Raw genomic sequence first — 16,981 nt, 5'->3', positions numbered from 1 at the left:
GGCCGAAATGGACGAAAGATACCCTCAGCACTCTGAGATTCGAGGTAAGTACAACACAGTCTTATTTAAGCATACATAAGTCACACAGGTAAGTAATACAGTTAGGCCCTAGGGGCCACGCAAACCATATACTAAGTAAGTGGTATAAGGACCACTGTCACGAACACAGATTAGGCCTGAGCCTAGGGAATCGCTGGGGCTACACTATTCTATCAGTTGCTAGGCAGGGGAGGCCCACGGGATTCAGGTGCAGAGTGGAAACACTCACGCGTAATGCGTTAAAGTCGATAGAAATAGTCATGTTTAGAATTAAAGAGTTTTAGGACACTTCGGAAGGAACTAGGAGTTAGAGACTTGGAAACTAGACACTAGGATAGTCAATACCCTTGTGAGCACCGGAGTACTCAAGTTACCTAGCCCACGGGCTGCGGGTGCATAGGTGTGAACTTGCGTCGGGTTTCGTCGTCGATTCCTATGGATGCCTGAAGGAAAGATGCTGACAGGCAGTCAGTGAAGAGTGTCCGGTGGATTCCAAGGATGGAATCAAGAAGGAGGATACCTGCAAGCAGAGGGGACAGAGTCTAGGTCACCAGCCAGGAGCCGGGAAGTAACCAGGAAGGAACCAGGATATGTCGTGAAGATGCAGGTGAAGAGGTGAAGCTTGTCGCAGCAGCCACGGGTACCAGGAGGCGTCGACGACGACCAGAAACAGGAGTCGAGCTGTCCCACGAGGGCTCTTGCTGTCGGCGGCGTCGATGTCGAGTTGGGATACAACAGGCCTTGGCAAGCACAACCCACGCAGAATGAAGGATTCGCTTCTGTTGCTGACCAGGAGGGCCTGAGGTGCTTCTCTTTCACAGGGAAGCAAGGGCCAGTCTGGAGGAGCCAAACCAGCGGTGGAAAGTTAAAGATTTGTCATCGCAGAGGTCACTAGCCAACGGGCAAGCAACCGGACAGACGCGTCGAGCAGGAAAATGCAGAAGGGCCCCACGCAGAACTCGTGGAGTGTGGAGGGCTGACCTTCGGTGCAGATGGTGCTCGGGGTTGGGGCTTCTCAATCCCCAGAGCACAACTTCGAGGGTGCCTCAGAAGCTGCGCTGGAAGCAAGTAGCCAATTTTCCCAGGTAGCCGGTCCCACGTCTCTCGTCGCCTCCACGGATCTCAGCTTTGCTGTGGATGTGGATCCGGGTCGGAGAAGTCTGGAAGTCAAGGCGCTGGTCGGGCTCTGCAGTCGGTTCCTCGTAGAACGTCGAGCAAAGCAAACGGCAGGTCGCTTGATGGTGCCTGTTTGCACAGGGTGGTCACTCCTTGGCCACAAGGGAGATTCTTCAGTCTTCTTCCGTAGTCGAATGTGAAGGTCCACAGTTAATGTTCAAGTTTCAGTTATCAGGATAATCCAAAGTCCTAGGGACTCAGCTCCCACTCTTATACTAATCTGGGGGGCTGGGTTACCTGCTAGGTCCCTCCTATGGGTGGGACCAGGGAGGGGGGTGGTTATACCCCCTTTCCTTTGTCCAGTTTCGCGCCAGGACTGGGGCTGGAGTGCCCCAGCACCGATTTGAACCTGACTATGAATGGGATACCTTGTGTGCCCCAGGCAGTGTCTCGTTTCATTCATCCCTCCCTGCACCAATACACTAAGGCCTGTCTAGGGTGGTGCTAGCACCTCCCAAGGCAGGAAACCTATTGTCCAAGCCTCCCTCACTGGAAGGACTCCCAGCAGCAGGAGGTCAGACTTGTGTCTGTGGCAGCAGCATCCAGTTTGTGATGCTGGGGCTCTGGTTAACTTTAACCGGGTAGTAGGTCTTCAACATGTCTTCTCCCTCTAGAAGGGAGGAATACTATCCTCATCGCCAGAAATGGGGTGGGGGTAGTATTCCAAAGTGTTAAAAACCTTACACGACATGTTTTGATAAAGCCAAACCATAGTTACCATAACCGCGAGGATTATAAGGCACTTTACGAGTATATGGTAGGCGATATCATAGAACAGCTATAAGGACATGGTTCCGAAAGCTGCAGACAGGCTCAGCTCACGCTAGAGCACCATCTCACATGTTACCAAGCACTCTGCCTTCAGGATTGTTAAGGCCTGCCATAGGAGTGACTGATAGGTTACCCATGTGTCTATATATAAGGTAGGTATAGAAATACTACACCTAAGCAAGGGGTGATTACACGAACTTGCCCCAGCTGAGTGATCAGCCAGTTGTGTCATAATGGAAGGCCAGCCAGGGGTGGCATAATACATGCTGCAGCCCCTGGTAGGTCTAGGGTACACCTATGCCCTGGGTTCCTAAGGTACACTGTACAGGGCCCTAAAAGGTGATCCTTACCAATTGGGTTATGCACCTAAAGTACATAGTATGAATTTAGAGAGAACAGCTGGGCTGTGGGTCTGATTAGCAGGCCCACAGCCACATCTAAGTTGAAAACCAGTGAAGCAAAAGCAAAAAGTGGGGGTGAACATAGAAAGCAGACCCTACTCTACTACACGGACATTGCGCGTTTTCTTTGGTGGAAGACGCCATTTGTGAATCATCATGCATCGGCTGCTGAGTTCGTACGCCCTGGCGTTGAGAGAACCTGCCAGGTGTTGAACCACCAGGGATGTGCCCTGATGTTCCAGCCACTTCCAGAGACAAAGTGCCTCCTGACATAGGATCCACGACCCCACCCTGTTTGCTGCACTACCACATTACAGTAGTGTTGTCTGTTAACACTTGCACTACTCTCCCTATGACAGAAGGAAGGAATGCCTTCAGTGCTAGATGGATCGCCCGAAGCTCCAGAGGGTTGATGTGGAGCCTGGACCACACCAGAGACCAGAGGCCTCTGATCTCTGCCTCTCCCGTGTGGCCGCCCCAACCCAGAAGTGATGCATCTGTCACCACTGTGAAGTCTGGCTGGGGAAAGGAGAGGGACCTGTCGTTGAACCAATGCCAGTTCGTTAGCCACCACTGCAATTGACGTGCAGTGCCCTTCGAGATCTGGATGCAATCCGAAAGATTCCCCTGATGCTGTGCCCACTAGAACTTCCGGTCCCACTGCAGAGCCCGCATACGCCACCTGGCATAGTCCACCAGCAGGATGCAGGAGGCCATGAGGCCCAGTAGCCTCAGGGCCATTCTAACCGAAACCCAGGATAGAGGCTGAAAGATCGGAATCATAGCCCGAATATCCCGAACTTGCTGCTGGGAGGATAAGCCCGGCGTTCCTGAGATCCAAGATAGGACGCAGGCCCTTGTCCTTCTTGGGCACCAGAAAGTAGTGGGAATAGCAACCATGACCTACTTCTGGGGCAATAGGTCGCTCAATGGCTCCCTTGGCCGAGAGCCTTAACTTCCTGTTAGAGAAAGGCCAAGTGATCCTCCGACATGCGATGGAATTGAGGTGGTATGGATGGAGAAGTCTTGAAGGGGAAGGAGTAGCCCCTTCAGACTATCGGCAAAACCCACCAGTCCAACGTGATGGTTTGCTAGCGGGAGAGGTGATGGCGGATCCCGCCGCCCACTGGCGAGTGGTAGCCCTGAAAGGTCAGACTAGGAGGTCTTGGAGGCTGCTGGCTTCCCCCAACTCCTCTCTCCAGTCCGGTTCTTCTAACTGGTCTGCCAGAGGGTTCACAGACCCCTCCCAGTCCTCCTCACCCTCCTCTGGTAGCCACTCAGGGCGATAGGGAACACCAGGGGAGAACAGTGGTACAAATGTACCGGTCAGCGCCAGTTCCGACGTCCGTGAACGCCGGTCAGGCTCAGTGTCCACATCGAGGGGGAGGTAGGGGTCGACATTAGCTGGGGACACAACCGGAGTCGGCGGAGGTGTTGTCACTGGATTTGATGTCAGAGAAGTCACAAGGTCGACGCTTGGGCGCCCTGCGATGCCGAAGCCACCGGCATTGAAGACATAGAGCCTCCAGATGAGTCTGCGGGGCCCGAAGGCAGGCGGCTCAAAGATCGAATCGAGGGCTTCGTAAAAGCTACAAAGTTGGGCATGGGTTGCCCTGGCTCCCGGGAAGGGAGGGAGGGAGGCTCTGAGTTGACGCAACAGGCTCTGCGGGCAGAGCCGGACAACTACTTCCCTCAACCCGCGTTGCGTCGGCCGACGGACAGGGAGAACACAAAGAGCGACGGTGCTTCTCCGCCTTCTTTTTGTGCTTCGACTTACCTGAAGACGAAGACTTCGACGAGGAATGGTGGTGAAGACTTCGACGAGGAATGGTGGTGAAGACTTCGATGAGGAATAATGGTGAAGACTTCGATGAGGAATAATGGTGAAGACTTCGACGAGAAATGCAGACTGCCGGGCGTTGAGAAGCTTTCAGGACCACTCGCGCAAAGACGTTGGGTTCAAGGCCTGGCAGTCTGAGCACGGCTTTGGGTCATGGTCGCGCTCCAAACACCAAAGGCAGACAAGGTGCGGGTCTGTTACCAACATCAATTTGCAACAGGAGTCACAAGCTTTGAAGCCGGTTCGATGACGGGACATCCCTGCATGCACCAGGAGTCGAACAACTCAAAAAGATGTCGACAAAAAGTCGCACCAAGAGTCAAAAAGTGACTCGAGGTACGACTCTCTCCGGATCTTCACTGGCTGGCGCGGAAAAAGGACTGACGTCCTCGCTCATGAGCGGCATCTAAGTAGATACCGCGACGTCGTTCCGGCGACCACGATGCCAACGACAAACATGGAGTCAACCGACGCCACCTACTGATGCGCAGAGGTACTGCTGAAGAAACATTCTCCGGATCTAGTCCAACGCCTGGGGGTAATTCTAAGGTGAGTAATCCATAACGAATTGTCTCTTTCAGATAAGAATAAATTGTGAGATATTGTAAAGTGTACTAGAACACACGTTAACAGGAACAATTTAGAAACACTGAAAATTAGTGTCCCATACAAACAATTTACTTATCTTCAGAAGGATAATGTTACTTACCCAGTAAGAATCTGTTATTGGCATGTAGAGCTGTAGATTCGCATGCGTTGCATACTCCTGCCGTCTAGTATTGGGTCCGAATGTTTGCAAGTTGTTTTTCTTCGAAGACGTCTTTCCTAGTCATGAGGTAAGGTGACTCCTCCTTTCGGAGATAGTGCGCACGGTCATCGAATCCACTGTTAGATTGTTTACCCGCAAAAGGGTGAGAATGGATTAAGTGTAGTTTAGAGATGTCCATGTGTATAAATGTATAATGAAGAACTGCAACAGCTACAGGTACCCGGGGAGGTGGGTGGGCGTATGTGAATCTACAGCTCTACATGCCAAAAACAGATGCTTACCAGGTAAGTAACATTATCCATTCGAGGAATGTGTGCTGTAGATACACAAGCTTTGCACAGACTATAAAGCAGTATACTCCCAAAGCGGTGGCTAACCTGTAAATGTTGCAGTTGTTGGAAACAGTGTTTTAAGTACTGCTTGGCCTACATTAGCCTGTTGTCGAGCTAACACATCTACACAATAGTGTTTGGTAAATGTGTGTGGTGTAGACAATGTAGCTGCTTTACATATGTCAGCTAGAGGAACGTTTCCTAAAAAGGCCACAGAAGCCCCTATTTTGCAAGTGGAATGCGCTCTAGGGGGTATAGTCAAAGGTCTTTTGGCTTTAGCATAGCATGTTTGAATGCATTCAACAATCCATCTCGCAATCTCCAGTGGTTATGTTATTGGGCTATGTGGCGCAGACTAAACCAGAACACCGCCGCTTAACCGCAATGCTTCTAATACTTGCCCGGCGCCGCCTGGCTATTCACTGGGGATCCCCGACGGGTCGGCGAGTGAAAACTTGGATACAAGATGTGGCCTATTGTCAGGAGCAGTTCGCTAATTACTGGGACTTCATACCCACTACATCCCGCCCCAAGGACATCTGGGCGCCCTTTACGAATTGGCTTTGCCTTAGAGGGGATGACTCCATTCACACAGCGGTCAGTGCTCCCACTTCCACTTAACAGGTGTAATGGTACATTTGCACTGCACCAACACAGACCCACGATGTGTATATCGGCACTAGACCGAGCTATCGCATTATCCCAATTAGGTGACTGTACACCATTTGCTCATACGCTTGACTGACCATCATCCATTGCTACCCAATGCTGCCGTACTGTATGATTTGAATGTAAAACTGTATTGTAATTACCATGTATTCTGTTATTTGGCACACTAGCCTGTATCAGGTGACCCGTAGGATTGTCCTAACTATGTTTTTATTGACTGTCTCTTACAAACCATAAAGTTTTTTTTTTTTTTTTTTTAAACAATCCATCTCACAATACTAGATTTAGACATAGGATTGCTTTCATGAGGAAGAAACTGCTACAAACTGTTGTTTTGCGGAAGTTCTTTGTCCCATCTATCTAGTACAATAAAGATCTTAACGTCAAGCATGGGAAAAGCACATTCTGCTACAGAATCAGGTTGAGTAAAGAAAACTGGTAACTCAACTGATTGGTTTATATGAAAGCAGAAACTACTTTGGGAAGGAATTTAGGGTTGGTGCTGAGAACTGTCCTGTCTGTGTAGCTGAAAGAAAGGTTCTTCTAATGTTAATGCCTGTAGCTCACCAACTCTCCTCAGTGATGTGATAGCAATGAGGAAAGCAACTTTCCATGAGAGGAACTGTAAAGAGCACTTGAGTAATGGTTCAAAAGGTGGACCCATGGGCCTTGAGAACAATGTTGAGATTCCATACTGGGGCAGGAGGAATCCTTGGTGGTATTACCCTTTTTAAGCCTTTCATGAAGGCCTTGATTACTGGAACTCTGAATAGTGACAGATGTTGCCTAAGTAAGTATGCAGCTAATGCTGTAAGGTGCAAATGAATAAACGTGTAAGTCAGTCCTGTTCATTGTAAATGTAACAAATAATGTTTTGTATTCTAGCATCTAAAGGATTGATTTTATTGTTATTGCAATATACAGCAAATCTTTTCACTGGGAATGCTTGCCTGTTATCACAAATCTCAGGTATTTGCGATGAGCTGGATAAATTGGAACATGAAAATATGCGTGTCTTAAATCTAGAGTAGACAAAGTCTGCACCTTTGTAAAAGTGGGAATACCTGTTGAAGTGTCACCATGTGAAAATGCTCTGACAGCATGTAATGGTTTAGCGCTCTCAAATCTAGAATAGGTCTTAGGGAACCGTCCTTTTTGGGGATGAGAAAGTACAGAGAGTAAACCCCTGAGCCCTGGTACTGTATTGGAACTGGCTCGGTTGCTCCTTTTAGTAAAAGGGACTGGACCTCTTGTCTTAGCAAGTGTATGTATTTTGGAGATAACTTGTGAGAGTGAGGTGGAATGTTTGGGGGATTGAGGGTAAGCTCCAGGTAATAACGATGTTGGATAATTCCAAGCACCCATTTGTTTGATGTTATAGACTGCCAAATGGGGAGGAATTGATGAAGTCTTCCTTTGACAGTTGTGGTATAATCAGGGGGGCGGGTGGGAGTGTGGGCAAGTCACTGTTTGTTGGGGGAAGGAGAGTTATGGGGTGTGTTACCCTTACCCCTACCCTTGCAGTTGTTGACTCTAGAACCTTGGAAAAATCATCTGGAGGGAGAGGACTGGTTGTTACATTTGCAAACCAAGGTATTTTGATCTGTGGATGTGGTTTTTGACCCTCTTCTGTATGAGGAGCAAAGAAAGGAACCTCTGTTGTATGAAGTCTGAAGTGCTCCCAAAGATTTAGCAACTTCAGTGTCATTTTTAACGCCTGGTCAACGTTAGGGCCAAATAGGTGTTCCATATCAAAGGGTGTGTTAAGGATGGATTGGTGGACCTCAGGTTTAAACCCTGAAATCCTTAACCAAGCGTGTCTCCTGAGCAGGATGCTGGTGTTAATCTCACTAGCTGCGGTATCTGCGGCATCTACAGCACATCGAATAGAGAAATTAGAAATGAGCTTACCCTCATTCACCAAGTCCTGTGCCTTAGCCTTATGCTCATCTGTAAGATATTGGAGCGATTGCTCCATTTCGTCCCAGTGTGCTCTGTGCTCTAACATACCTGGTTAAAAGGCCTTGGGTACTTGCAATGCGCCATTGATTTGCTGCCTGAGCAGCTATGCGCTTGCCAGAAGCGTCAATTAGTTTGGACTCTTTATCTGGCAGAGGAGCATCCCCTGATGTTTGAGAATTTGCTTTCTTACGAGCATTTGATACGACTAGGGAATCTAATGGCACTTGTCCCATGATAAAGATGGGGTCTGTAGGAGAGGCCTTATATTTTTTGTCCACTCTAGGAGTTAAGATGCGGGCTCTGACTGGATCTGTCGGATCAGGCCCTTAAGCAGTGGAAGTGATTGAGGACCTGTATGTAGTTGCTAATGTCTCAAACAAAACATTTTCTTCTAGTGATTCTCTGTGGAGCTCTACCCCATGGTAATGTGCAGCCCTGTCAATGAGTTCCTGGTGTGATGCTTTGTCGTCTGAAGGAGATGGTTTGGCTGGGTAAAGGTCTGGTTCAGTATCACCTGGGGGATCCACTGTGTTATCTGTCTTAGGATCTATTGGAATATTCATCCCCCATCATCTGCATCATCATCATCATCTTCATCATCATCATCATCATGAGATTGAGGAGAATCCTGAGGTGTAATTTGCAAAGGATTCTCAGGTGGTGACGGAGGTGCTAGAGGTGGAGGCGACGGTAGATGAAAAGGACTTGTAGTCACAGATTTTGTCTCCAAGGGGATTTTGTAAGAAGTGTCCTCTTCTTGAAGCTTGCGTTTGAGGTGGCTTTACGTGAATATGGCCAGTGTCAGGGTTAATATGCAGCCTCTTTTGCTTTGGATCAGTGTTAATGGAATAGTGTCCACTTTTGGATCTGAAGGGGTCTCTGTGTTTTGGCGCCTTAGTTTGCAGTACCGACGGAGGCTGGCTTTTCAGTACGGAAGGTTTCGGCTCTCATGGTTGCTTGGCTTTCGGTGCAGGGGATTTCGGCTCCATGGTGGACTTGTGCTTGGAACCGGAGGGTTTCGGCTTCAAGGAGGACTTTTATCGACTCTGTACCGAGCCAGAAGGCTTGTCTGGTGGTTTCGGTGCCGGGCCCATAGGTGGGCATCGGAAACGTCCTCTCGGTGCCAACCATGGCTAGGAGGCAGAAGTGGTGCCGAAGCCTTGCGTTTCTCGGAAATAGTTTGTGGGGGCAAGGGGTCTTCGGTACTCACATCACCTTGACCCAGCGGCAGTTCTTTGGTGTCGAGTTCTACCTCGAGCTCAGAGTCTGAGTGAGTCTTCTTCGGAGAAGGCTTCCTCCTTCACTGCTGCGGATGCCTTGATTTCTTCTATGCTAGAGTCTTCACCGAAGATGTCAAGCGTGTCTTCGAAGCTGCATCTCTAGACTTCGAGCCTGATGATTGCGAAGTCATTTTCGATCTGAAGCATCTGCAAGCATCGCAGTCTTCTTCCTTGTGCTCCGGAGACCAGCACAAGTTGCACACCTTGGCACTGAGGACAGAATTTAAACAGAGTCCGATCCATCGACGTTGAGCTGATTCGGCGCGGTTAGGCCTGGAAGGCCACCCACTAAGCTTTTCGATCAAAAGTCGATTCCGAAGTCGAAACGATATGCTGAAAAGTGGGAAACACAAACAGAAACAATACCGTCGAGGGTAGAGAGGATTGCGTGTTGAAGGGAACCCGAAGAATGGTTTCAAAATAGAGCGCAGCAATACACGTCCGAACCCGATGGCAGAAAAAAACAATCTAACAATGGAGTCGATGACCATGCGCACTATCACCAAAAGGAGGAGTCACCTTACCTTGTGACTAGGAAAGACTTCTTCAACGAAAACAACTTGCAAACATCCGGACACAACACTAGATGGCAGGAGTATGCAAAGTATGCGTATCTACAGCACACATGCCTCGAACACTTTTCTGGTGGATACTCTAACCACAGATTTCCCACCTTTAGAACATCCCCAGGCGCTGGAATGGATCTGAAAGATTTTCAGCATAGCCCCTGTGCACCAGTAGGTGGAGTCATGCAGCTCTGTGGGGTCTCCAAGCTACCTTGAACGTGATGGCTGGAGACATGTATAGATGCCACCCAAGTACACCAATGACAGTTTCTTTCTGTGCACCATCTGTGCCTTGGATGCTGGGCCCAAAAACCAATTGTTTGTCAGTGTGCACTAATCTGGTACCTTTCTAGATGGAAAAAGCCTCCATTCCATAAAATGGGAATGCGGGGGAGATTAAGAATTAGTGGTTTCTGCCAAAAAGAGCATTACCCAACGATAAGTAACTTGTTCTTCTGATTGATATTTCTAATCTGAGATTCATCAGGTGGTTGGTTTGCCTACAAGGTCCTCATTCCCCTTCCAATTACAAGTCTTTTATAAAATGTTCTACTGTTTCTACCTTTCCTTCCAGACAACCAGACATCTCTCATTTGAAGTGAAATCTGCTATTGCTATCTCACAACATCACCCACATCCAAGCAATACCACTCAGCTACTCAATCAAAACACAATAGAGATGCATTACCAGACAGCTTTCTGATATGCTATAACCACTTGACCCTCAAGTACATCTTCCAGCCACCAATACTCACCAGACAAACCCCTAATATTCCATTTTAAGTTTGTCTTTTTCAAGCAGACCGTCCAACACTCCCATACAAACATTAAGGTACTAAATCCATATGGTTGTCAAAGTGCAGTCAACTTAGCATACATCTTACAACTACTCAGGTAAATGTTAACTTAAAACATACCACTCCCTCATGGAAAAATCATAGATCTTTAACTGCATAAACATTTTGTCAAGAAAGCAGGATGCGTATGTTGGGCTTTGGACAATCCAACACTTCGGACTTTTCACACTCATCTTTGCACACAAAGATGAAGATGTAAGCAGGATCATTCTTAATTTCAGATTAACCAACACAATACATTACTAAACAGGGCAATTAACAAATAATAGCCAACGCACCCAAATCTGAATGATAATACCATAACTGTATGAAAAGTGCAATCGGATAAAGAGAGAAGCATGAACCACACTGAAATACTGATAGTCGAAAGCATTGTCTAAATGCTGACGGCATAACAAAATGCACATACCAAGTAGGTACAACAATTAACATCAGTGTTTTGAAACAGTCTTAAAATGATGACTTACAAGCAGGTTTGAAGTCGGCATCACTTAAATTCATATCAACAGTCGAAACTTCATTTGCATTTTCATTTTCAAATGGTGTGTAATAAGCAAGGTCGGTTACCCATTTTCCTTTTTCATTTTGATAAACAACGCTATGAGGAGTACTGACACCTGAAATATAACATATGTTAGTGAATTCAGCACACAAAAAAAGCTTCCAATTTACTCCTCTTTAATACTACTCCAGACTCAATGCTAATAAAATTCCATTTCAATTAAATTGTATTCACACTGGCAACTGAAGAATGCCTGTAGACCAGACAATGGGGCTGAAGGCTGGTGGATTCCCTTCCAACCAGCTCCATGAGACTGACATGAGAACGTGATTAAGACTTGCCTTGAACAAGACTCAAAGGCACCATTTTTTAACACTTTGTATGGAAAAAGGGCAGATGAGTAGCAGAGATAGCAATTGAACAGCAATCCGGAGGTGAGGACTAGGAACTGGGGTGTAATAGAGCTATAGGAAACAAAGGAATACAGTGGGTGACCCAGGGAAACTCTTCACAGATATTAATATACCCATGCAGTGCACTGTTAATGGACTAGCAGGATACTTGATTCAAGAGGAAAGTTAAGCATTCTAAGCAAGGTCCGAGCAGAGCATCTTATACGCGGGGTAAGAGTGATAGAGGCATATGGAGGCAAAGAAGGCTCAAATTGGGCCAGGATTAAACAATGAACCTCCATGCAGGAATAGTATGCTGACTATCTTAAGAGATGAAGTGCAGAATGAGTTGGGTTCTTTTTTTCCTCTCATTTTAAGGAGACACTGCAGCATGAACACAGTCACTGAATCAAGCTAATAAGGAAGATATGGGGTAATAAGCAACAGAGTATGGCTATCTCCTTCACGTGTAATCTGCAGACAAATTGAAAATCTAGCATCCTGCTACAGTTCAAGTGATCCAAAATCGGAGGAAAAATGTGTACCTTATGCAAAGGTGTAAGGAGCCAAATGATTCCGATCCTTTCATGATACCTTGATCTGAAAGGTAAAAAGTGCACCAGGACAAGTGGTAATTCTGTAAAAGCAGGGGCTTTCTCAAGGCGTGAGGTTGACAAGGTATGCCGATTGACATGGACAAGGATGCCCATGGACTATTCGCTTATACTACGCTATCTGTGAGAAGTTGGCCTGGTATATGATGCTCACTAGTTAAAGTGATCACCTTGTACCATGCCAAGCAACCCTTATGGTGTGGTTGTAAGTCAACCTTTTCGGACTAGCTGCCCTAGTGGTAGCGTAGGCTAAGCAGTCTTTGAGGCTAAACTCGTGAAGCGTGTTAAGCCAGCTGTTTTACCAAATGCAACCCCCTTTTATACCAATGAAAGGACACCACACAGATATATATTCAAAATATATATGTATTTATTTCTCAAAGTAACCCCTAGTCTCTTTATGAGCACAGGAGCACAAATCGTCAAACAAGATTACAGTAGAATACACAGAAGTTGCACTTTATATGGATAGGCCCTGGTGGCCACTCGAACCATATACTAAAATAGTGGTATAAGTACCACGAACAGAAAAGGGAAAAGGCCTAGGGCCTCTAGAATCGCTGGGCCTACAAGGAGCTAACGTCAGTTAGTGACCAGGAGGTCCACGGGTGGCGTGTGCAGAGCAAATAGTCACACGTGTGCTCCCATAGGTTTCAATGGGTGCGTAAAAAGTACAAAGTTACTGCAAAGAGGATCTTCCGGATGGACTAGGAACTCAAGATTTGGAACACAGGCACTAGAGATGTAATACTACACTTGGGCACAGGTGTGCCAGCTTTACCTCACCCACAGGAAGCGGGTGCATAGGCCTCGAAGTGCGTTGGGTTTCTTCTATCTGTTCCGTGGAGCTTGAAGACAAAGATGCTGCAGGCGGTCGGTCCGGGAGAGATGCAGTGGATCCAAGAGTGGATCGGAGATGTTGAAGACCTGTAAGCAGAGGGGACAGTGTTCACAGTCACTAGCCAGTGACCAGCGTGGCACCAGGTGGGTACCAGGCAATGTCGGGTGCAAACAGGAAGAAAGGTCTAGCTTGGCTCTGCAGCCACGTGGTCCCTGGAGGTCGACGACGTCCAGGAGTCGAGTCACGAGCTGTCCCACGCAGGCTCTCGCTGTCGGCGGTGTCGGCGACTTGATCGAAGCAAACAAGCCTTGGCAAAAGCAATTGTTGTAGGAAAAGGAAATAAGCTGATGGTTCTGACCAGCAAGGTCAGAAGGACTGCTCCTTTGGAGGGGAGCAAGGGCCAGTCTGGAGCAACCAGACCAGCGGTGTATTTCTTGAAGTTCGTCGCCAAGATGGCTACTAGCCAGCGGGCCAGCAACCGGTTAGGCGCATCGAGTGGCAAAATGCAGAAGGGCCCCACGCAGATCGTGGAGATGCTGGAGGGCTCACCTTTGGTGCAGATGCTGCTCGGGTGTTGGGCTTCTCAGATCCCAAAGCACAACTTGGAGGGAGCCTCGGTTGTTGCACTTGTCAGCTTGTCGTAGTCGTTCCAAGATGGCTGGCTCCACGTGTCTCGGTGCCTCCACGGGTCTCCTCTTTTCAGGGACTGTGGATCGGGCGGTGAGAGGTCTGGAGGTCCAGGTCTTGTCAGTCTCTGGGCTCGGGCTCCGGCGGGAGGCGGCGGCAAAGCAGACGTTGATTCGCTGGATGGTGCTTGCGTTAGCAAGGTGGTCACTCCCTGACCACAGGGGAGATTGGCTTCAGTCCTCTGTGCAGCAGAGCGTCGAAGTTCCCGTCTTCTTCTTAGTGTTAAGTTGATTCCAGGATGTCTGAAGTCTTAGGACACAGCTCCTACCTTTAAGCGGATTCTAGGGGCCGGACTACCTGCTAGGTCCCTCCCTATGGGTGGGACCAGGAAGGGGGGTGGTTACACCCCCAATCCTTTGTCCAGCTCGCCCCAGGCCCGGGACTGGTGTGCCCCAGGACCGGTTTGAACTGGCATATGCACCGAGGCTCCTTGTGAGCCACAGGCATGTCTGGTTTCTTTCAAGCCCTACCTGACCAATACACAAAATCCTGTCTGGGGTGGTGCACGCACCTCCCCTGGCAGGAAACCCTTTGTCCACACCTCCCAAGCTGGAAGGACTCCCAGCAGCAGGAGGGCAGACTTGTGTCTGTGGTGGCAGCATCCATTTTGTGGAGCTGAGGCTATGTCTGATTTTACCCGGGTTTCAGGTAGTGTACATGTCGTGTCCCTCTAGAAGGGTGGAATGCTAACCCCGTCGCCAGAATTGGCGAGGGGTTAGTATTCCCATTCGTATGACACCTTACTCGACATGTTTTGATAAAGCCAAACCAAAGATAGCATTTAACCGCGAGGTTCATAATGCACTTAAGAGTATATGGTATGACGATATCTGGAAACAGTAGAAGGAAGTTGTTCCGACCACTGCAGACAGGCTCAGCTCATGCCAGAGCACCATCTCTCATGGAACCACGCACTCTGCCTTCAGGATTGTTAAGGCCTGCCATAGGAGTGACTTATAGGTTACCAGGTGTCCCATTTTAAGGTTAGGTATAGGTATACTACACCTAAGTAAGAGGTGATTACACCAACTTACCCCAGCTGAGTGATCAGCCAGTTGTGTCAAATTGTTAGGCCAAGCCTGGGGTGGCATAATACATGCTTCAGCCCCTGGCAGGCCTTGGTTACACCAATGCCCTGGGTACCTAGTGTACACTGGTACAGGGGCTGACAGGGTGATCCACTTCCAATTGGTTATGCACCTAGGGTGCATAGTTTTAATTTAGTAGAGAGAACAGCAGGCTGGGGGTCTGATTGGCAGGCCCACAGCCTCAATATGTCAAAAACCAGTGAAGCAAAAAGCAAAAATTTGGGGTGACCATAGGATAGCAGACCCTACTCTCCTACACTATCCATCAAATTATCTTGTCAACTCGAGCGACCCTAACTCTTTGGATTCTAGAACGATCCAGATTACTCAATTGAAGTACAAATGCTTATGTTATTTTCTTACCTCGTCGACCTCACACCTTGAGAAAGCCCCGGCTTACGGGCCTTAGGGGGCCCAACACGTGTTGGCTGTGCCTCAGAAAAGTTGCTTTTTTAAGACTACTCATGTCCAGAAATACATTTTGGAGAAACCAAGGGACGATACGAGTTTCCAACTTCATTTTTCAGCTAGTATTAAACCAGCTATTGATTTTGGTCTGACCAAGACCTTTTACAGAATTACCACTTGCCCTGGTGCACTTTTTTCGTTACTGAATTAATGGGTGATGGTTTTGCCATTTCCACGGACAAGGGGTACCCAAATGAACCCAATTGATAAACAGGTCTGGCAAAAAACTGTGTCCATTACCCCTTCTAGACTTTTGCATTTCCTTGATCTGAAAGGTAACTGCCACATTTTGAACAAAATTAAAGGGATTAATTTTCTGGTAAAATGTAGCACAGAGTTATCAAATCAATCAAACGTTACTTATGAAATAAATGTAATTCTTCATGGAAACAACTTCAGTGCAACTTCAGAAGAGCATTCAAGTCCAGTGAAAAATGTAAATACATTCCAGGAAACACATTGGTTTAAGAGGTAGGTTATGTTTATGAACTACAGCCTAAAAATCATCACAATGTGTGTGTGGAGGGTGCAATTGTTTGGGTAGTGTTCTAGCTTAATGTAACTGATGAATGTTAGGGATTTTTATAGTTTAGACCACAACCATTACATCTGAACACTGTTTTTTTCAGGGAAAAAAAAGTTACTTACCACCGGTCATAATAATCTTTCTAGTTGATACTATATCTACCTGCAGATTCTTTACCTTTAGAACAATCCACAGCATCAGACTGGATCTGGAAACTTCAAAGCTCTCAAGTAGCCAGTAGAGAGTGTAGGCCTTAGTAGGTGCTGGAAGTGATGTCAAAAGACACACAATTGATGGACGGAATGCAGAACAAATCAAAACATTCGCCCCCAGTCAAGAGATCTGGGTTAAATCCATCATTCTTTTGCTCACTATGCCACCCCAGTTTAGACCTGGCCATATGCAAATCAGTCTTGACCCTGTGCCTCATGGTAACAGTGCAGCCCGAACTGCCAAGCCATGTCTTCCCTGGACCGGAATCAAGCATCCTAGGACCGGTTTCGGGGTTTCACCCCTCTTCAGCCAGGATAGCTTGAATCCAGTGGCACAGTGAGCCCAGGACTCACGTCTGAGCATACCTGGCGCACTTAGGGCGAGAAAGCAAAAGACACACAATTGATGGACGGAATGCAGAACAAATCACATTTACTCCCAGTCAAGAGATCTGGGTTAAATCCATCATTCTTTTGCTCACTATGGGCGCAGGGTCAAGACCGATTTGCATATGGCTGGGTCCAAACTGGAATGGCGTGGTGAGCAAAAAAACGATGGATTTAGGCCCAGATCTCTGTACTGGGGTGAATGTATGACATTGTTCTGCATTCTGTCCATCAATAGTTCTGTTTGCATTTGTCACCCCGAGTGGGACGGCTATTCTCAGACGTGAGTCCTGTGCTCTCGATGCCACTGGAAACAAGCTATCCTGGCTGAAGAGGGGTGAAACCCCGAAACCGGTCCTAGGTTACTTGTTTCAAGTCCAGGGAGGACCTTGCCTGGCAGTTCGAGCTGGACTGTTCCCATTGGGCACAGGGTCAAGACCGATTTGCATATGGCTGGGTCCAAACTGGAATGGCATGGTGAGCAAAAAAACGATGGATGTAGGCCCAGATCTCTGTACTGGGGTGAATGTATGACATTGTTCTGTATTCTGTCCGTCAATAGTTTTTTTTGGAAGTGATGTCAGGCAGCTTCACAGAGGCCA

General features: G+C 47.7%; 1 protein-coding gene across 5 annotated transcripts in view; it reads right to left on the bottom strand.

Annotated features, from left to right (window-relative positions):
• Window positions 1-16,981, bottom strand: part of CEP192 (centrosomal protein 192) — a 1,978,693-nt gene that overhangs the window by 1,590,306 nt on the left and 371,406 nt on the right. For all 5 annotated transcript variants that reach the window (XM_085605862.1, XM_085605865.1, XM_085605864.1 and 2 more), the window contains exon 12: window positions 11,130-11,279. In XM_085605862.1, coding sequence (XP_085461988.1) covers window positions 11,130-11,279 — 150 coding nt within the window. The remainder of the gene's footprint in view (window positions 1-11,129; window positions 11,280-16,981) is intronic.

The sequence above is a fragment of the Triturus cristatus genome, chromosome 5_1 (assembly GCF_964204655.1).
Source record: "Triturus cristatus chromosome 5_1, aTriCri1.1, whole genome shotgun sequence".
NCBI lineage: Eukaryota > Metazoa > Chordata > Amphibia > Caudata > Salamandridae > Triturus > Triturus cristatus.
This window is presented reverse-complemented; position numbering and strand designations above follow the sequence as displayed.